Source organism: Suncus etruscus, chromosome 5, assembly GCF_024139225.1.
Source record: "Suncus etruscus isolate mSunEtr1 chromosome 5, mSunEtr1.pri.cur, whole genome shotgun sequence".
Lineage (NCBI taxonomy): Eukaryota > Metazoa > Chordata > Mammalia > Eulipotyphla > Soricidae > Suncus > Suncus etruscus.
The window spans coordinates 123,483,969-123,506,788 of record NC_064852.1 but is presented as its reverse complement, the minus strand read 5'-3'; the positions used below and the strand labels follow the sequence as shown (position 1 = coordinate 123,506,788).

The following is a 22,820-nucleotide window of genomic DNA, read 5'->3' as shown; positions in this document are numbered from 1 at the left end:
GGGTTTTTGTATTGTATTTTTGTGTTCCTAGGGTATATTCCTAGGAGTGGTATAGCTGGATCGTATGGGAGCTCGATTTCCAGTTTTTGGAGGAATCTCCATATCGCTTTCCATAAAGGTTGAACTAGACAGCATTCCCACCAGCAGTGGATAAGAGTTCCTTTCTCTCCACATCCCCGCCAACACTGTTTATTCTCATTCTTTGTGATGTGTGCCATTCTCTGGGGTGTGAGGTGGTATCTCATCGTTGTTTTGATTTGCATCTCCCTGATGATTAGTGATGTGGAACATTTTTTCATGTGTCTTTTGGCCATGCGTATTTCTTCTTTGTCAAAGTGTCTGTTCATTTCTTCTCCCCATTTTTTGATGGGGTTAGATGTTTTTTTCTTGTAAAGTTCTGTCAGTGCCTTGTATATTTTGGAGATTAGCCCCTTATCTGATGGGTATTGGGTGAATAGTTTCTCCCACTCAGTGGGTGGCTCTTGTATCCTGGGCACTATTTCCTTTGAGGTGCAGAAGCTTCTCAGCTTAATATATTCCCATCTGTTAATCTCTGCTTTCACTTGCTTGGAGAGTGCAGTTTCCTCCTTGAAGATGCCTGTAATGTCCTGGAGTGTTTTGCCTATGTGCTGTTCTATATATCTTATGGTTTTGGGGCTGATATCGAGGTCTTTAATCCATTTGGATTTTACCTTTGTACATGATGTTAGCTGGGGGTCTAAGTTTAATTTTTTGCAAGTGGCTATCCAATTGTGCCAACACCACTTGTTGAAGAGGCTTTCCCTGCTCCATTTAGGATTTCCTGCTCCTTTATCAAAAATTAGATGGTTGTATCTCTGGGGAACATTTTCTGAGTATTCAAGCCTATTCCACTGATCTGAGGACCTATCCTTATTCCAATACCATGCTGTTTTGATAACTGTTGCTTTGTAGTACAGTTTAAAGTTGGGAAAAGTAATTCCTCCCATATTCTTTTTCCCAATGATTGCTTTAGCTATTCGAGGGTGTTTATTGTTCCAAATGAATTTCAAAAGTGTCTGATCCACTTCTTTGAAGAATGTCATGGGTATCTTTAGAGGGATGGCATTAAATCTGTATAATGCCTTGGGGAGTATTGACATTTTGATGATGTTAATCCTGCCAATCCATGAGCAGGGTATGTGTTTCCATTTCCGTGTGTCCTCTCTAATTTCTTGGAGCAGAGTTTTATAGTTTTCTTTGTATAGGTCCTTCACATATTTAGTCAAGTTGATTCCAAGATATTTGAGTTTGTGTGGTACTATTGTGAATGGGGTTGTTTTCTTAATGTCCATTTCTTCTTTATTACTGTTGGTGTATAGAAAGGCCATTGATTTTTGTGTGTTAATTTTGTAGCCTGCCACCTTGCTATATGAGTCTATTGTTTCTAGAAGCTTTTTGATAGAGTCTTTAGGGTTTTCTAAGTAGAGTATCATGTCATCTGCAAACAGTGAGAGCTTGACTTCTTCCTTTCCTATCTGGATTCCCTTGATATCCTTTTCTTGCCTAATCGCTATAGCAAGTACTTCCAGTGCTATGTTGAATAGGAGTGGTGAGAGAGGACAGCCTTGTCTTGTGCCAGAATTTAGAGGGAAGGCTTTCAGTTTTTCTCCATTGAGGATAATATTTGCCACTGGCTTGTGGTAGATGGCCTTCACTATATTGAGAAAGGTTCCCTCCATTCCCATCTTGCTGAGAGTTTTGATCAAGAATGGGTGTTGGACCTTATCAAATGCTTTCTCTGCATCTATTGATATGATCATGTGGTTTTTATTTTTCTTGTTATTGATGTTGTGTATTATGTTGATAGATTTACGGATGTTAAACCAGCCTTGCATTCCTGGGATGAAACCTACTTGATCGTAGTGGATGATCTTCTTAATGAGGCATTGAATCCTATTTGCCAGGATTTTGTTGAGGATCTTTGCATCTGCATTCATCAGTGATATTGGTCTGTAATTTTCTTTTTTGGTAGCGTCTCTGTCTGGTTTAGGTATCAAGGTGATGTTGGCTTCATAAAAGCTATTTGGAAGTGTTTCTGTTTGTTCAATTTCATGAAAGAGTCTTGCCAAGATTGGCAGTAGTTCCTCTTGGAAAGTTTGATAGAATTCATTAGTGAATCCATCTGGACCTGGGCTTTTGTTTTTCGGCAGACATTTGATTACTGTTTTAATTTCATCAATGGTGATGGGGGTGTTTAGATATGCTACATCCTCTTCCTTCAACCGTGGAAGATTATAAGAGTCCAAGAATTTATCCATTTCTTCCAGGTTCTCATTTTTAGTGGCGTAGAGTTTTTCAAAGTAGTTTCTGATTACCCTTTGAATCTCTGTCATATCAGTAGTGATCTCTCCTTTTTCATTCCTGATACGAGTTATCAAGTTTCTCTCTCTCTCTTTCTTTGTTAGGTTTGCCAGTGGTCTATCAATCTTGTTTATTTTTTCAAAGAACCAACTTCTGCTTTCGTTGATCTTTCGGATTGTTTTTTGAGTTTCCACTTCGTTGATTTCTGCTCTCAGCTTTGTTATTTCCTTCTGTCTTCCTGTTCTTGGGTCCTTTTGTTGAGCATTTTCTAGTTCTATTAGCTGTGTCATTAAGCTACTCAGGTAAGCTCCTTCTTCCTTCCTGATGTGTGCTTGCAAAGCTATAAATTTTCCTCTCAGTACTGCTTTTGCTGTGTCCCATAAGTTCTGAGAGTTTGTGTCTTTATTGTCATTTGTTTCCAGGAACCTTTTTATTTCCTCCTTGATTTCATCTCGGACCCACTGGTTATTGAGCATGAGGCTGTTTAACTTCCAGGTGTTAAAGTGTTTCTTCTGAGTCCCTTTGGAGTTCACAAATAATTTCAGAGCCTTGTGGTCAGCGAAGGTAGTCTGCAAAATTTCTATCCTCTTGATCTTATGGAGGTATGTTTTATGTGCCAGCATGTAGTCTATCCTGGAGAATGTCCCATGTACATTGGAGAAGAATGTGTATCCAGGTTTCTGGGGATGGAGTGTCCTATATATATCCACTAGGCCTCTTTCTTCCATTTCTCTCCTCAGGTCTAGTATATTCTTGTTGGGTTTCAGTCTGGTTGACCTGTCCAGTGTTGACAAAGCCGTGTTTAGGTCCCCCACAATTATTGTGTTGTTGTTGATATTATTTTTCAGATTTGTCAGCAGTTGTATTAAATATTTTGCTGGCCCCTCATTCGGTGCATATATGTTTAGGAGAGTGAATTCTTCCTGCTCTACGTACCCCTTGATTAATATAAAATGTCCGTCTTTGTCCCTTACAACCTTCCTGAGTATAAAGTTTGCATTATCTGATATTAGTATGGCCACTCCAGCTTTTTTATGGGTGTTGTTTGCTTGGATAACTTTTCTCCAGCCTTTTATTTTGAGTCTATGTTTGTTCTGACTATTCAGGTGCGTTTCTTGTAGGCAGCAGAAGGTTGGATTGAGTTTTTTGATCCATTTAGCCACTCTGTGTCTCTTAAGTGGTGCATTTAGTCCATTGACGTTGAGAGAAAGAATTGTCCTGGGATTTAACGCCATCTTTATTTCAAAATTTGGTGTGTCTTTTGGGTAGTCTTGTCTTAGATTAGGTCTTTCAGTTTTTCTCTTAAGACTGGTTTTGTGTCTGTGAAGTTTCTGAGCTGTTTTTTGTCTGTGAAACCATGTATTCTTCCATCAAACCGGAAAGTGAGTTTTGCTGGGTATAGTATTCTGGGTGAAGCATTCATTTCATTCAGTCTTGTCACAATATCCCACCACTGCTTTCTGGCATTGAGCGTTTCTGGTGACAGGTCTGCTGTAAATCTCAGGGAAGCTTGCTTGAACATGATTTCCCCTTTTGATCTTGCTGTTTTCAGAATTCTGTCTCTATCTGTGGGATTTGTCATTGTGACTAGGATGTGTCTTGGGGTGGTTTTTCTGGGGTCTCTTTTGGTTGGTACTCTTCGGGCATGCAGGATTTGATCACATATATTCTTTAGCTCTGGAAGTTTCTCTTTAATGATGTTCTTGACCATTGATTCTTCCTGGAAATTTTCTTCCTGGGTCTCTGGGACTCCAATGATTCTTAAGTTGTTTCTGTTGATCTTATCATAGACTTCTATTTTCGTCTGTTCCCATTCTTTGACTAATTTTTCCATTGTCTGCTCATTTGCTTTAAGTTTTTTGTCCAATCTCTCCTGCTGTATGGAATTGTTATGTATCTCATCTTCCACAGCACCAAGTCTATTCTCAGCTTCTGATACCCTGTCCCAGAGCTTATCCATTTTGTCATTCACTTCGTTTACTGAGTTTTTCAGGCCTGTTAGTTGACATGTTATTTCAGTTTGGAGTTTTGTCATTTCTGCCTTCATATTTTCTTGGTTCTTATTAGTGTTCTGTTCAACTCGATCCATGGTTTCTTGGAGTCTGTTGAGCACCTTCCATATTGCTAGTCTAAAGTCCTTATCTGAGAGGTTGATTAGTTGTTCAGTCATTATCTGGTCCTCAGAATTGTCATCTTCATTCTCTATGTCTGATGCTGGCCTGCGCTGTTTCCCCATTGTCACATTTGTATTGTGGGTTTTTCTACGTGTTGTAGTGGTATTCATTGTCTATATGATGTAGGCAGCACACTCCTCTGGCTCCTCCCTTTCTGGATGGGCTGACTTGCCTCTAAGGGAGGGGAGTCCTCCGTGGATGAAGCCTCACACTGGGTCAAATCTTAGGCCCGAGCATGTAACAGAGAAGACAGTCCAGAGAGAAATGTTTGCTTCTGTGATATAGCGCCGTTCTTAGTGTGATTTTTCCTTCTTGTTGCAATGGAGTTCTTTCCTTAGAAAGAGTGCACGGCCGCGTAGCGAAGCGGAGCGGCCGTGCTCCTCTGAGCCTCTTTTTGCCCCACTCGCAAGAGTTTCACGCAAGAGGACAGTAGACAGACATAGACAGGTCACACTCACAGTCTTTCACAGCTGAGCCCCACTGGGCCGGTGTACTTTCGCGGATTTTCCCCGCCTGGTGTCACACACAGGGAGCCAGCTTTTGCAAAGGATAGCCGGCTTTTATGCTCTGAAGTCCCTCCCTGAAAATGGCGTCTGGGCGAGCGAGGTTTCTGGAGGCTCTTTTTGCCCCACTCGCAAGAGTTTCACGCAAGAGGACAGTAGACAGACATAGACAGGTCACACTCACAGTCTTTCACAGCTGAGCCCCACTGGGCCGGTGTACTTTCGCGGATTTTCCCCGCCTGGTGTCACACACAGGGAGCCAGCTTTTGCAAAGGATAGCCGGCTTTTATGCTCTGAAGTCCCTCCCTGAAAATGGCGTCTGGGCGAGCGAGGTTTCTGGAGGTTCTTTTTGCCCCACTCGCAAGAGTTTCACGCAAGAGGACAGTAGACAGACATAGACAGGTCACACTCACAGTCTTTCACAGCTGAGCCCCACTGGGCCGGTGTACTTTCGCGGATTTTCCCCGCCTGGTGTCACACACAGGGAGCCAGCTTTTGCAAAGGATAGCCGGTTTTTATGCTCTGAAGTCCCTCCCTGAAAATGGCGTCTGGGCGAGCGAGGTTTCTGGAGGCTCTTTTTGCCCCACTCGCAAGAGTTTCACGCAAGAGGACAGTAGACAGACATAGACAGGTCACACTCACAGTCTTTCACAGCTGAGCCCCACTGGGCCGGTGTACTTTCGCGGATTTTCCCCGCCTGGTGTCACACACAGGGAGCCAGCTTTTGCAAAGGATAGCCGGCTTTTATGCTCTGAAGTCCCTCCCTGAAAATGGCGTCTGGGCGAGCGAGGTTTCTGGAGGCTCTTTTTGCCCCACTCGCAAGAGTTTCACGCAAGAGGACAGTAGACAGACATAGACAGGTCACACTCACAGTCTTTCACAGCTGAGCCCCACTGGGCCGGTGTACTTTCGCGGATTTTCCCCGCCTGGTGTCACACACAGGGAGCCAGCTTTTGCCATTTTTTGAAAGGATTTCATTTCATTATTTGTTGAAATGGTCTCCTAATGAGAGTGTTCAAAATCCTAAATGCTAACATGGTAATTTATTTATTTTCATGCCCCAATATTTTCAAATATACATGAAGCACTACATGACAAAATGAAAAGTAAATTCCATCTTTAGCTTATGTCAGGAGGCTAACATTTATCCTTCTCTTTTGAAATGTCATTATCTTCCCATCAAAACTAATCTCAACAGGTACAAGCCAGTTTTAAGAGATAGGAAATGCCACACAACAAATACTTGTGCTAACACGAACGATGCATCCAGAGCATTCTTGTCACTGTCCCTGGTGGAGGAAAGATCTGACTCTCAGGTGCACTATGCAGAAAATTAATTCCATTGTGAGCGCAGGTGGACTCACCTGGGGAGTTCTGTGGAGAGGACACAGGGGAGCCGCGTGGGGACTGACAGTAGCTGGGGTGGAGTAAGGCATGTGGAGGCACATATGACATTATCTCTTCTTCAAATAAACTAGGGAAAAACAAGAAACAAAACACGTACCTTAGCCAAAGAGGTGGGGAAAGTGTTTCTACAGTCAATCTCTCTCTCACTCTGATCCAGTCTAGCTGAAGTCAGACCCTTCCTAAGAAGCACCTGTCCTCTTTTTACTACAAATAGTACTTGGGATAAAACAACTGTTGACAGAGGCTTTGGGGAGATCTGTGGTTATTTGTCCGTTTTCCTTTAGACAGTTTGAGTGACAAAATGTTATGTGTATTTACATGATAGCTTGAAAGAGTTACTTGGGATATTTTGTGTTTTTTTCTGTTTGTTTGTTTGTTTGTTTGTTTGTTTGTTCATACCTGGCACTACCCAGGAGCTAGTCCTGCCTCTGTCTACTCAAGAGTTACCCCTAACGGTGCTCAAAGGACACATATGTGGTACCAGAGATTGAACCAGGATTGGTTGCAAGCAAGGCAAATGCCTTACTTCTTGAATTATCTCTCAAGCCTAGTACCTGGGATTTTTGACTTGGGAATAAGATTCACATACAACAAAAAGCTCATTGAGAACTCATAAAAACTTACCAAGTATGGTTTCTACCCTCAGTCTAAGAAATAGGCAATTGATTGTAACCATGAGAGAGGCTGCTTTGAGATTCAGACAGCAGAGACCAAGATATTTATAGTTATTTTTATTTCAGAAAAAGATACATGTATACTCTATAGATCTATGTAGACATATATGCATATCTGTATGTGTGAGCATGTATATAAAGCCTCTATTGTCCTCTTTTATCAGATATGACTTCTATAGTCACTGATTTAAATGACTTAAACATCAAAGTAAAATAAAAAATAAAGGTTTAAGGTGGATATCCTGAAATATATCTAATTTGTACTAAACATGTACGTATAATAAATTGTACACTGTGCACAATTTAAATTAATAAATACATCTCATGTTTCAAATGAGAGTCTAGAAATAAATGGAAGACTTTATGAATAAATAAATTTCTCACACTTCTCAAAAGGCCCATTAACTTCAGAAAAAAAACTATTGTTTTTCAAAACAAAGAATAAATAGACTTATTCTTACATATAAATTTTCAAATTTTGTTTTGTTTTGGGGCCACATATCAGAAGAAAAAAAATTCCAAATTTTGTTTTGTTTTGTGCTCAGGGATTAATCCTATCTCTGGGCTCAGACATCACTCCTGGACATGTTTAAGGGATCATATGCGGTGCCAGTGCCAGAGGTTAAACATAGGTCAGCCTTGTGCAAAGCCATGTCATATACACTGTACTATCTATCCAGCTCTTAAATATTTTCTTAAGTCAACTAACTACATATCAGACAGAGACTCATGAAAATAAAGATGTTTTCCAAAGTAAACAATTGTAAAACTATATTGTGATATTACCACATGGAGATTATTTAGCTAAGGATAGCTCATTGATAACTATGACTCATTTTTAAAATAATTTTTTGTGTTTATTCATTCCAAATGTAGAATTCTTTAATTCAAATGAAAAAGTAGATTCACCGAAATTTAGATTTTGAGAATGTCTAAGTATCTTAGATGACGAAACCTTAGATTTCATAGCCTAGCTAATTATTTTGTAATGAAACACACTCTTTTATGACTGACAATACAAAAACAAAATATGTGCTCCACGTTAATTGACAAATAGAATCTTAGACCATGAAGCACATTATATCCTGCTTAATTAAAAAGTACAAGGACATTGGTTGCGGATCACTTGTGAGCCAGAAAAATGGTTTCCCTATGAGTAGGTATTTTCAACTATGAGGTGAAATGAAGTATATGTGAAAAGTGATTATATTCTTTTGAGTTGTTTCATAAAGTAAAGGCAAGGAATCTTTTGAATTTGGTTTCCGAATGATGGCAACTGTGAGGCAGGCAATCAATACTAGAATCAAGGGTGTCATGAATAATGTCAATCATATTGTTAGCACTTAGGTCTAAATAATCAAGTACTGACTCAGCTTTACAGTCTATTTACATCTGTGGAGGTTACAGTGTAGATTAGACAAAGCATTACTTTACCCCAGTTTTCTACATTTGAGAGACAATATTAGAAATGAAAAAAGGTTTTTGAAAATCTGCCAACTTTTGAAAACCTTTCCCTCCTAAACTAGTCTAGCGGGGCCAGAGAGATAGCACAGCAGTGTTTGCCTTGCAAACAGCCAATCCAGGACCTAAGGTGGTTGGTTCGAATCCCGGCTTCCCATATGGTCCCCTGTGCCTGCCAGGAGCTATTTCTGAGCAGATAGCTAGGAGTAACCCCTGAGCACAGCCGAGTGTGGCCCAAAAACCAAAATTAAATAAATAAATAATTAAATAGTCTAGTACTTAAAAACCAAAGTTGGTCTAACTATCAGGGGAAAAAAAAATCACTGATTTATGAAGGGATATCAAAAGCTAGCAGGAAGCACCAGTGAACAAATTTCAACCTGATTTCCCAAATCAAAACTCCCAAACCACAAAGCAAACAAATAATTAATATCTTAAATAAATATGACTAAGTGAGCACAATGTACAAAACACATTTTGAGAATAAAAAAGAAATAAATATGCCCTCTAATTCTACATATACCCTAGCAGTTATATTCTGTGAAAGGTATGTTTTAGTGTTTGGCATCTTATAAACAGTTCCCTTCTCCAATATCACCAGTTTTATCAGCAGGCTAATAATAATAATATCAAACTAATGGGGTTGGAGTGATAGCACAGCAGTAGGGCATTTGCCTTGCACCTGGAGACCCAAGACAGACCCGGATTCAATCCCTGGCATCCTATATGGTTTCCCCAAGCCTGCCAGGGGCAATTCTGAGTGCAGAGTCAGGAGTAAGGCCTGAGCACTGTCAGATGTGGCCCCAAAACAAAACAAAAAAACAAACAACAAAAAATAATACTTAACTATTTAATTGATAAGAAATTAGATCTGAAATGAAATATCACTAAAACAGTAAACTACAGCTTTGACCTTACTATTCCATGAGGTTTAAAAATAAAGATAAAATTAAGGGGCCGGAGAGGAGGCACTAGAGGTAAGGTGTCTGCCTTGCAAGCACTAGCCAAGGAAGGACCGAGGTTCGATCCCCCAGCGTCCCATATGGTCCCCCAAGCCAGGGGAAATTTCTGAGCACTTAGCCAGGAGTAGCCCCAGAGCATCAAATGGGTGTGGCCCAAAAGATAAAAATAAAGATAAACTTTATTCTTTTTAAGGTAACTGTTCAGCTATCAACATTGATATACAGAATTCTCTCAATAGCTCCACAACATCTGATGATAGAAACCTTTCCTCATCAAGAACTAGTGTGACATACCTTAACAACATAACAAGGTCTGCATCACTTGAAAGGCGGACCAATCCTGGGGTCCCTTCAGTGCGTATAAATTGGATCTTCTCCCTGTTCAAGCAAAGAAACAGAGAAAAATGTAAGTTTGCAGACTCCTGGGACTCAGCTCAGTGATTTAAACACCATTAAAAAATAGTCACAATTCTTGTGGAGTATCCATTCTACAGAGTAGCAGCTACTCTGTGTTACCCTAAGAACACATGTCCAAACACAATAGAATCCTTGCCTTTAAGGAGAACCTTGTGCACATGAACAGTCCCTATTTCTACAGTAGAGGAAACATTCTTTCACTGTCTTAATTGTTTTGCTGTCTTATACTACTACAGGGAATAGCATCTGCTTTGAATTCAAGGATGTTGTGAGTTTGAATATTGACAATGGGGCAGACATTCACATATAGATTTCTTGTCATTTTTAGGAATATTCACAGGTTTCCCTGAGATGATTCTCCTGTTAGTGGAAAAAGCACATTACTACTTAGAAACAGACAACATATTTACTTTATATATTCAACATTAAATACACATTGATCTTTCAAATAAATGAAAATATGAAACACTTTAGTTTGTTAGATATGAATACAGTCACTAGATACAGTGACATAAATGCCATATACCTACACAAATGAATGTATACTTATACATGCAAAACACAATGTAATTTTAGCATTATTTTATTACAGATACAAGTAATAAAAATACATTTGTCTCATGAGCTACTGAGCTATAATTTTGAACTCTTCAGATGAATAGAATTTTGATGAGCTTTCTTAGTTGCTTCCTCTCATTATATCTTTTCATTACATTGTACATACGTGGTTGCTATTTCAAATCAACCATATAATATGCATAAATGTTTATATTGTTGAACTCCCAAGAGGTACCCTTGGGGACTTGGAGGTCCTTCTCAGTGATTATCAGCCTTGCAGTGGTGGGGATTACACAGGCCAGCTATCTCAGTGGTGTCTGAGAGCTCTAGTATCATACCCAGCAGTGCGTGGGGGACCAGATTGTGCCTAAGATCAAATCTGAATAAGGTACATGCAAGTCTTCACCTCCATATGAATTCTCTTAAAGCACACATATTCATCTTTTAAAACAGGAGGCAAAAGTTAAGAATATAAACTATGGTATGAAGTGCATTACATTTGGCAGGCACATAGGGACCCAATGCAAACCTATTAAGTGTCAATCGTGATAGATTCTAATTCTGAAATAAACTGTTAAACTCTATTTTAGATATTTATTTAGATTGAATGTATAGCGATGACGTATTACTTTCATATTTGATATTCTCATAGACTTTACTCCAGTGTATATTTTCAAATACAAATTTTCTTCTTGCTTAATGCCTAGGAGGCGAAAGGGTAGGTGTCATCAGTAAGTTTCAGCTTAGTAGGAGTTAAACAGCTCACTCCTAGACTACTGCTGCCTAAATCCATTTTATGTAAGTTAGCATCTAATTAGATGAAGCATCTAATTTTTGGTACTACAAGATTTTATTTTCTGTTCTTTATTGCAAGGAGTGATATGATAGTTTCTCTGTATATCAGATGACTATATATAATATCTTTTAATTCTAGACTACATAGTATACTATAGTAGCTAGTTCTTGGCAAATGAATCTGTGCCACCTATATGTTATAAATAAGTGAAACAAATGGCAGACACACACATAAAAGGGCTACTCAGGAGAGACAGACCAGCGTCTTGACTAAAGGTTATCTTAGTTTGAAGGCTCCCATCAAGCAGAACATTTCCCTTCAAGTGTTACAATCACATGTCTGTCTGAAACACATGACAGAAAGTAAGGCCCATTATCAGCTGAATAACTTTTTGATAAGAGTTATCAAAGTTGGTTTTAAAAAGAGAACTGGGATCTTAGAGAAAAATAAAAAGAATAATTTGACCAGAGAAGAACTCTTAATAAGAGTCAATATTAAAATGCTTTGATCTTGAAGAATCAAAAATGATCTCCAAGGAAAACACAGTGTTTCTCTGAGCCTATCAGAAAAATAATCTAAACAAACAGAACAGAACCAGGAATCAAACAGGCCAAGCACTCTCTTCCACTTCTTTAACTGGAATTCTCCAGAGCAGAGGGAGGAGGAAAACATAATCAGATCCAGGAGTGTGGGTCTAGTTTCCTGTGAATAAGTAAAAGATCATCCCTTCCTGGGTCACACGGATAACAAGGTGAGGACAAGAAGGAGGATAATAGAGAGAAGAGGTCAGGTTGAAAACTTTCATTACTATCTAGAACCGAACTATGAGGCAGTGAAGGCAGTGAGGCAGGCTGAGACTGGTTTTTACCTCAGCCCCCTAATTGACCACAATGACAAGCATATGGGTCACATGCTTCCAGGAACATGACTCTTGGGCATGCTGTCTGCTGTACACCACACCACTATATACCTTCTATACTAACAGTGGATATTCCTCCTTTGCAAGTGTTTTTGAGTGTCTGTTCCATTTTGGGCACGTTATCATTCATTAGAAATCCACTGGCAGGCAAGTCAGTATCCCTTTCCTAAAGAGTTTAAGGAATAGAGAAGGAAGAATGTAATAATTTAAATTATTTCATTCACCTCACTGAACTATATTTAGGCTTCACAGACAGTCCTAAAAAGCCATTTGCAAAATTTTTTTCTGAAGAAACACAGAGAGCAGTGGTTTACTACTTTCAGAGAAAAGATGAGGCTGAGAAAGAGAGATGTGAGCAGATAGCCTCACTTACCAATCCTTTCTGAGAAAAAGAACTAAAACAGGAACTATCTTAGTTATGAGAAAACCTGCCAATGTGCCTTTGTCTGCTATACATCTTATAGGCATCATCTTGAACTCTGGTGAAAATGTTTAAATTTTGTTTCATTCTGAAGACTAGAACTGCTAATATTGAAGAAAGTCTACTTTGACTATCCAGAAGACATTTATGGCTAAATATTGCCATGTGATTTCAGTTCCTAAATGGGTTTTAAAAGACAGTGCCAGGAGAATGAAAACACACTTTGGGAAGAGGGTAGTTTCCTAGAGTCCAACTCCCAGGCAGACACAAAGAAAGCAAAATTCAAGTGCCTCAGTGAGCTACCCTCAGGCCAGCAGGTACATCAAGGTAAGTTTGCTAACATTTCCTGTCTGTCACTCACAATTCTTTTACTCTGAAAAAGACAAAAACTCTTCTTCTCTTTTAACAGGCACATCAATCATGATGAAGTGAGGCTAAATATTTATAGAAAGTCCTTGTAGGCAAAAGAAAGAGAAGCAAAAGCAGTAGCTTTAAAAAGTAAAGTATGCGGGGCCTGCGAGGTGGTGCTAGAAGTAAGGTGTCTGCCTTGCAAGTGCTAGCCAAGGAAGGACCGAAGTTCGATCTCCCATATGGTCCCCTCAAGCCAGGGGCAATTTCTGAGTGCTTAGCCAGGAGTAACCCCTGAGCATCAAATGGGTGTAGCCTGAAAAAAAAAAAGTAAATTATGTATTTTTACTAAAAAGACATAAAAGGTGTCATGGCTTATTCGAAGAGGGCTTTTACATGTGTGTGAAGCAAGATATATTTTAGTGAATGGAAACTTAGAAGGATGTAAGTCGGGGAGAAGAAAAGGACCACGCGTCAGGACAACAGGAGCTTGGAAGAGTGAGCAAGCAAGCAGACTGGAAGATGTGCACTGAGGGAGAGAAAGGGCTTGAAGCAACATGCCTGGAACAGCAAGTCTTATTAAGACCCTGCAAGATGGAAAAGTGGTGGGAGGATCAACAGAAGTACATTTCATAACAAAATGTCCCCAATGGATTTGGGGGAAGCTCTAGGAAATGAATTGTTTCCTGAAGACATATTGGTAGATAAAAAGAATCTGTTTGCTAACAAGAAAAAAAAGTTAACAGAGCAGTGCCAAAATTGCACATGACGGGCCAATATGGCACATTATAGCACTTCCTCCATCGCACTTTCTTACTGGAGTGCTCAGGTAGAATTTAAGTTCCTTCTGAAACACCAGTTTCATAAGAGCACAAATCCTTCCTGTTTTATCTTCAAATTCCCCAAATACTTAGCCATGGGTAGTGCACTCAAATACAAAGCAACTAACTGCCTGGTTAGCTAATGCCAAGTAACAGAGTTGGGCTTCGAACAAATGTCCTCAAATCTATAATTCCACTACTTGGAATTAGTCATACTATCTTTTTTGGGGGGTGCGGGGGGTCGGTTGGGCCACACCTGATGATGCTCAGGAGTTACTCCTGGCTATGCGCTCAGAAATCACTCTTAGCTTGGGGGACCATATGAGACAATGGATATCGAACCAAGGTCCATCCTAGGTCAGCAGTACAAGACAAATGTCCTACCACTGTGCTATCTCTCCGGCCCATTTGTTTTTCACTGTGACAGAGAAAAATGAAAACAAGAAAACCGACATCAGCTTATAAATTAAAATGAGGCTCAAGGGGAAAGATAGATAAGAAGGCAGTATAATAACAAGAAAGCTTGAAACTCATAAACTGTACTAACAAAATGCTAAATTTGACACTGTAAATCTCAGGAAAAAGTTGCTAGCTAACAGCTGTCTTTCAGTTACTGGTACTATTTAAGGCTTTGTACTACTCTTCCAGTGCATTAAATTACCCCAGGAGATCAATTTCTGTAGAAGATCATTTGGGGACAGTGACAGTGTCTCAAGACAAATTCCCACGGCAAAAACTCTCACAGAAACCAACCAACATTTTGGTAGAATTGAAAGAAGGGCACGTGATCAGAAACAATCAGAAGCATCCATGCCTCTGAGCCAGCAAACTTTATGGATTGCAGACTGCACACACATGATTCCTTGTGGATACAGTTCTGTAACACCTTCAAAGAGACAGAAATGTTTAAAAGAAAAAAAGCCAGAGGGCTCTTTGAGAGAAATTCCATGACTTCACGAATTGTGTAATGTCAAGCAAAGAATATCAACATTAGTTTCATACATAGGCTAGTACACAGCCAAGCCATAAAGTAACAGCAGGGAGAGAGCTAAATAATTAAGAAACCAACTCTTTCCACATCCCACAACACAGTTTGGCTCAGTATAATAATATGATTCTTCAAGATATCTAGAAGTGGCCTATTAGCCATACACTTAGGGGCAAAATGTGTTGTAAGTGGATATAAATAAGTTTCTTGCCAAGAATTTCAATAACTCACTATATCTATTGAAACAAGCAGAGTGCTGACTTCAGAGGATTTGAGAAGGACTGATTGAAAAAAGACAAGCAAAATAGTCCATGTGGAATCTATTATATTGTAGAGCTTGATCATTTTAAATTATTGAGTATATTACTTTTAAATTATTGAGTAAATTATTGAGTATATTATTGCTCATAATTACTTATTCCTATTGCAACAGAAAGCATGTTCTATCAAAAATGGATACAAACAAGTTATTAGAGAAATAACTACACTAAAAACTATCATGACAATGGTAATGAAAGAAATAGAATGCCTGTCTCAAATACAGGCAGGGAGTAGAGGAGGGGGGGAGATAGGGACTTTGGTGGTGGGAAGGTTGCACCGGAGAAGGGGAGTATTCTTTTCTATAACTAAAACCTGACTACAAACATGTTTGTAATAATGGTGCTTAAATAAAGATATTATTTTTTAAAAAATCAATCTAGCCACTTAAAAATAAAGTTTTAACAATGTTAAGGCTTTATTACTTTTTATGTTTTATCAACAATCAACCAATGTCATTTATGAATATAGATTAAAGTTGTTTACAAAAAGAAAGGAAATAAATTCAAACTAGATGCCATTTTCTTTTGCCCTTGTTGGCAAGTTATTTTACTCATACTGATACTTGTAATTCCACAAGAATTAATTGAATACTTTGATGATAAGAAATAGATAAGAAAGTTCTCTAGGGACCAGGAGGATAGGACAAAGGTTGTGATTGCCTTGGATGTGGCTGATCCAGGTGTGTTCCCTGGCACCACGTATCATCCTCCAAGCACCGCCTGAAGTGATTCCTGAAGGCCGAGTCAGATGTAAATTCTGAGCACTGCTGGGTGTGGCCCACGTCCCACCCCCTCCAAAAGATACTTCTCTTTAAAACTAAAATAATGTTGAATTCTAAAGAGATGAACTATAACATTTCAATTTAAAAAATCTGTATAAAGCAAACCACTGAAAGTATTTTAGTTATTGCGCACAAAGTAACCTTAAGACATTATTACACCTAAGGTATTCTGACAGTTTAGAAGCTGTAATTCCATCATTTTATGAAAGAATTTATTTCAATGATCTGCTAGGATACACATCTATAGGATATTTCTTGGGGGAAAGGATTTGGGGCCACACCTGATGCTGCTCAGGAGCTATTTCTGATTCTATGTTTAAAAATGACTCCTGACAGTGGCCAAGGAATCATATGTGGTGCCAGAAAATTAAACTAGGGTTGGCTGCATACAAGACAAGTCCTTAATTTCTGTATTATCTACCTGGCACAATGACTTTTTCTTTATGAATTATATATTTAAGTTTCATTTGAATTACATATTTAAGTTTCACATTAAGTTTAAACAGTTCATAAATTAAAAGTATATTGCCTGCTGGTAGATGTTATTTTAAAATAGATAAATTAGTGTGGAACGATTTCAATGGACAACCAGTGAAACAGCACGTAAAGAGATAGGAGAAGAAAACAGTGTTTTCAAAATTATGGTGTAAAATATCAAGGCAAGGGAAATGAATTCAAAGCACCAATTTCCAGAAACTAGTACCACAAAAATTAGTATTTTCTTTTATTTGAGCGGTCATTATCTAGAATACCAAAAAAAAAAAGTTCAGCCTCAACAAAAACAGAAACAAAATAGTTGGGGAAAAACTAAACCAAAAAAAATCTTAGTTGCTAAATAAGTAAACAAGAAAATTACAAGAAATGAAAGGATTGAAGATATGAAAATTAAGTTATAGGAAAAAATTAAAATGTAAATATTTTTTATCTAAAAATCTTTATAAAAAAACCTCCCCATCAAAATGCCAATGTAATTTTATAAGTGGAAAAGTTATTGGAATTTCAACTCAAAATTCAGAAGAATCCTATGTGCCAAATAAACATATCATTTTCAGAATAAATGTTATATTATCATTGCCTAAGATCTAAGATGGCATATTAGAATATATAAACATATATAAATTATATTAAATGTATACATTCTATATTTTTAATATAGGGGCTATATGAAGCTAAAATTATAGTTATTTACCTTTTGGAATAAGTTATTTTAGATGCTATCATTAAATTCCAACTATGAATAGAAGATCTCAGGTCTTATGAGGACTTAAAATTGAGTAAAACTTGACCTTGACCTCACATTTTAATTTAATTTAATTTGGAATTTAAGTCTACATGAATAAATATGGAGGAAATACTTTAGACTATTTAAAAACAATTAAGCAGGAACCAGAGAAATAGTATAATGGGAAGGCACTTGTCTTGCATACAAATGACCTGGGTTAGATCCCCAGCAATCCAAGTGATCCCTCAGGAGTGGCCCCTGAGCATAGAGCCAGGAAGAAGCCCTAAACACAGTTGGGTGTGTCCTATAAACTCCACCCTTCCAAAAATAATAAAAGAGAGAAAAACCACTGAAGCACAGGTTGTATCATGCCACTGATATAATTATATCATGCTATTTCTACTGTAAATGATTAAAGTTAAGACATACAGACCAGGATGCCTAATATTTAATATAAGGGAACTTAGATGATTCTGTAAGAATGTTTTCTATAGGGGCCAGAGAAATAACATGGAGGTAATGAGTTTGCCTTGCATACAGAAGGACGATGGTTCGAATCCCAGCATCCCATATGGTCCCCCGAGCCTGCCAGGAGCGATTTCTGAGCATAGCGCAGGGAGTAACCCCTGAGCGCTGCCAGGTGTGACTCAAAAAATAATGTTTTCTATAATGTATTCCTACGGAAATAAGCGCAAAAAATATTAAAAAATGTATTAATTAGTATTCATTGATAGGATGTTATTTTGTTATCTCTTATAAGAAATGCATCTATCAATTTAATTTATTAACAATTAGTTCAATGTAAATGTTAAATAGATTTCATTTAAAACTATTTTGTGTTTGAAGTGTCAAGTATTGTTCTCACCAATTTTTAGAAATGGCTTTTTATTCTTTGAGTCTTGGGGAAAGTATTGAGGTTGGATCCAACATTAATATTTTGCTTTGGCTCACACAAAGCAGATATTTGATGAGTTTTTGGTAAAGGGTGGTACTTTGCTGAAGTGCTTTCTTAATGAATACAAAAATGCAACAAAAAATAAATAATGATGTAGGTATACTAAAAAGATGATTATTGTTCATGCTAGAAACTTGTTTGAATACCTCAAACCATTTTTTAGCAAGAAAGTTCAATACTTTGGAGAACTCTCCAGTGAATAAACAGATTTTCAAATTAGAAAAAATTTTCAAAGTTCTATAAGAAAACATTTTTATGGGGAAATTACTTAACAAGTGCCTATGAATACTCAAAAGAAGTTAACTTAATTTTGGTCATGTTATTTAAAAGTTAATATGAGATTTTATGCATAAAGTATATGAGTAAGAAAACTAGACACATACATTATATATGTATACATATGCCAAAGGCCTCTAAATAATTATAGCTTATCCCTAAAGTAAAATCTGAGTAGCAAATTTTCCTTTTGCGTAGATTGGAGAATATATGTAGTTGAAGAATCTGTTTCTTGCTGTTATTCAGCAAAATCCTCATCTGTCTCTCACCTCCTTCCTTCCCTCCCACCCTTCCTTCCTTCCTCTTTTCTTCCCACCCTCTTTTCTTCCTTTCCTGCTTTCCTCCCTTCTTTCCTTCCTTCCTTTTTCCCTTCCATGCAAAGCAAGTGCTCCATTGCTGAGCTACATATAGCTTTAAAATATAGCTCTACATATAGTACTTGAAAACAAAAGTCATTAAATGCTACAAAACTTATAATCAATTTACAGGGGAAAAAAGAACAATTGGAGTCTCGGGGAATAAGACGCTACAAAAATACACAAAAGAAAGAACCTAATATTCTTTCTATCCTCAGGAGAAAGATAAAATTGTGAGAAAACCAAGAAAATCACAAAATTTGGAGGCTACCTATTATTACTTATTGCCTACATTATATCAGGAGAAGTCATTTAAGTGACTGTGTCAAGGATAAAAAAACACACCCACAAAGTAACACAAATATTGGGGATTCTTTGGGCCAGAGAGAGAGCATGGAGGTAGGGCATTTGCCCTGCATGCAGGACAGTGGTTCAAATCCCGGCATCCCTTATGGTCCCCCAAGCCTACCAGGAGTAATTTCTGAGCCTAAAGCCAGGAGTAATACCTGAACGCTGCTGGGTGTGACCCAAAAACCAAAACCAAAACAAACAAACAAACAAATATATAGGGGATTCTTGCTCACAGAGTGATCCAGTCATTTTTTACAGAAAATTACTCAGTGGCTCTATTTCATGCATAAAACATTATCAAAAATATTAATAAAATACAAGATTAAAGTACCATGTAGGTTCCCCATCCCTGTATTTGTGAGACAACTCTTACAATGCAAGTTTAATCATAGGAAACAGAATGTTCTCTTAGATATCCAAACTTCCTCATTATGCTGTTATGATAGCAATATGCTTAGATACCAAGGAACTAAAAGTGCAGTATGACACACAGCATGTGTCCGAGGAGCAGCATTGTCTCATTGATTTGTGTTTCTGCTTCCTTCTGCTTTCCCAGGCTATGTATGTTCACCACAGTCAAATTCTGAAAGGAGTTTTGAGAAAGTGGAAATGAAAATTTATAATGACATTTAGGAATAAGAAGATAACATTACAATTATCAAACAATTTCTTAAACAAATTGCACTGTGAGAATTATGTGAAAGAGACTTTTAAGGAAGATATTATCTGTCACACACAAAAAAAATCCTCAATAATCTGGGCTGGAGCGGTGGTGGAAGCAGTAGGGAGTTTGCCTTGCTACGTGCTAACCTAGGACTGACAACTATTCGATCCCCAGCATCCCATATGGTCCCCCAAGCCAGGAGCTATTTCTGAGCGCATAGCCTGAGTGTCAGCGGGTGTGGCCCAAAAACCAAAAAAAATAAAAATAAAAACTTCAATAATCTATAGGTTGGAGACTTAAAATATATTGGGATAGGGGTTTCTAACATCTATTGCCAAAGCACAAAATCATTAATTTGAAAGGATATATGCATCCCTATGTTTATTGCAGCACTTAAAAATAAGAGCCAAGATACGGAAACAATTCAAATGCCCATGTACAAATAAAGGGACTAAGAATTTGTGGAATATAGACAATAGAATACTCCATAGCTCTAAGAAAGAATATTATGCAACTTGCAAAAATATGGATGGAACCCAAAGTATTTCATGCTGAGTGTGGTCAGTCAGAGGGAAAAGGATAGATATAGAATGATCTTTCTCATATGTGAAAGTGGTACACAACAAGGTAGCAAAAAAAGGAGCCAAAACAAGATGGAAGAACTTATCCACAAAACTGAGTTTGGGGAAGTTGGAAGGGAAGGTATCTTGATGGGAGGAAGTAGATACACTGGTGATGGAAGTAGTATTTGAAAACCATCATTAACAGTATCAGAAAACATAGTATCCCAAGCAATTAAAAAAGTTTTACAAAGTGGACTGAGTGCACTTTGAAGCAATGCTCAGGGGGATTAGAAAGGACCCAAGTAACAGTGAGTCCAACCTTACTAGCCAGAGGCTCAGTACTCAGACCTAGTGATGTGACATGGTGCTCCTTGAGCCCAGCAGTGCTCAAAGGCCATCAGTGACCAACATCTGGTGCTGCTTGGGAGGCCAAACAGAACTAGTGTCTGTCCTTTGAGCTATCTTCCTTTTCCAGGATAAAAGATTTTTTTGTTTGTTTTGTTTTTGTCTTTAGATCATACCCAGTAGTACTCAGAGGTTACTCCTGGCTCTGTACTCAGGAATTACTCCTGGCAAGCTTAGGGGGCTATATGGGACAAGGGATAAAACCCAGGTCAGCCTTGTGCAAGGCAAACACCCTACCCACTGTGCTATCACTCTGGCCTGATGAAAGACTTTTAAGACTCTAAAAAAGTGAAGAAGAAGAAGAAAAAAAAAAAAAAGCAAAGCTGGAAGCTATCTAGTGGGACCTGCATTCTCTTTTTCCTGAAGATCTGTTATGGTATTATAAATCAAGGGGTACAGCAAGAGCATGGGGATGTGGAGGTGTTTACCTGGCAGGTAGCTGACTCTAATTTAAATCCCTGTACCACATGGTATTCTGAGCACCTCAGGATGTGGCCTAAATCCCCGACCCACCTCCCAAAACAGGTTCTATCAAGCATGAGAGATCCATGAAGATGAGAAAAACCATATGATTTGTGACAGTGAAGATTTGAAGAGATATTAAATTGGTTCCAAGAATAGGAGAGGAGTAAAACTTAAAACCTTGATTTTTATGTTGTTGTTCTTTTTTCTGTGGTGGAGAACTTTCAAAAAAATAAATGATTAGAAGGAATATGTATTTATGTATGTATGCATGTATGTATGTGTGTATGATCGTGTGTGTTGGGGTTCAAGGTGAGACTTGAATTATATGTTCATTGATTTTTAAAAACTGGAATTTTTCTATGAGCCTTGGTAGTATTATGCCAAAAATCAGATGGAGTTTTAGCCTTTAGAAAATTTCAAAGGGATAGCAACTTTCAAGGAATAATCAACACCAGGTCAGATAGAAAACAGGAACAAATGCCATTTTGAGCTTTTTATTTATTTTGACCTTAACATATTTAGAGTAAGGCACTGTTTTTAAGAAAAATATGTATCTTGTTGGTTGTCTAAAAATGAAAGTCATTTAAATTTAAAAATAATAAGAGACAGTATCATGAGAATATTATTTGATGCTTTTGAAATCAACATATATATAAGTCAAACTTAACCTCCCTAACTAATACTGAAAACCTGAATTTTCAGGGAAAAAACTATAATAGAAGAGATCCTCAGAGACTATCATTTTGTTTATTCATGTAGACCAAGATTTTTATTGTTCTTTTTGACTGATCAACATTAATAACCAAATAAATTTGAATAAAATGTCAATATTTGAGTCCTTGCTGTATATCAATACATATTTATGTTCACTCTATGCAACATACTATTCTAGATATTGAGCAGTGAAGAACTAAGATACTAAACTGTAAAATCAAGCACAGGAACATTAAAAGTCAAATTAAATTACAAAAGTCAAATGGTCAAAATAAGATGAAAGATACTTGATGTATTACAAAATTAATTGTCGAATGAGTGTCTAGACCAGAGGTTATTACAGTGGCTATGCTACTGAAATTATATGGTGAGGTTTTAAGAAATTACATACTTGAGCTGAACCTGCATCTCCTGAATTAAACTTCTGAGCAGGGTGTGAGAACTTAGGGTGTATACTAGAAAAGGGAGAAGAATTAGAAGGTGACTAGACCAGGCAAAAACCAGGTGACCCTGATGGAAACAATTTAGCACAACTAAGCTGAGAAGTACTTAAGAATTGATGCTATAGTCAGGGTGGTGCTATTTGGCAAATATTTCAACCAGCAAGTAGGCAAAATAGCTTTAGGATTATATGAGAATTTCTACAAAAACTCAACATTTTACCATTTACACGTATGCCTAGCAGACTGAAGTTAAGAAATATTAATGTGGATCATGAAGACAAGAGTCCACAGTTTCCCACCAAAGTTTCAATGAGTTTGCATTGAATTATTCCTGTTGTGATGGTTGCTTGTTTTTTCACTAAGGATTGAATTCAAACCTTGTGTATGAGCAGTACATATTCTACCAATGAGCTCTAATCCTAGACCCAGCTTACACTGAATTTTAAAGAAAACATCTTTCTTGTTAAATACAGAAGGCAAATGCTTTCCAGGGAAAAGAAACAACAGGTAATCAAAAGAATACAGAAAACTAA

At 37.7% G+C, this 22,820-nt stretch overlaps 1 protein-coding gene across 1 annotated transcript in view; it reads right to left on the bottom strand.

Annotated features, from left to right (window-relative positions):
• Positions 1–22,820, bottom strand: part of HECW2 (HECT, C2 and WW domain containing E3 ubiquitin protein ligase 2) — a 445,024-nt gene that overhangs the window by 60,485 nt on the left and 361,719 nt on the right. The window contains exons 18-19 of the mRNA XM_049773167.1: positions 9,798–9,881; positions 6,364–6,473 (exon numbers count right to left, since the gene is read on the bottom strand). Coding sequence (XP_049629124.1) covers positions 6,364–6,473; positions 9,798–9,881 — 194 coding nt within the window. The remainder of the gene's footprint in view (positions 1–6,363; positions 6,474–9,797; positions 9,882–22,820) is intronic.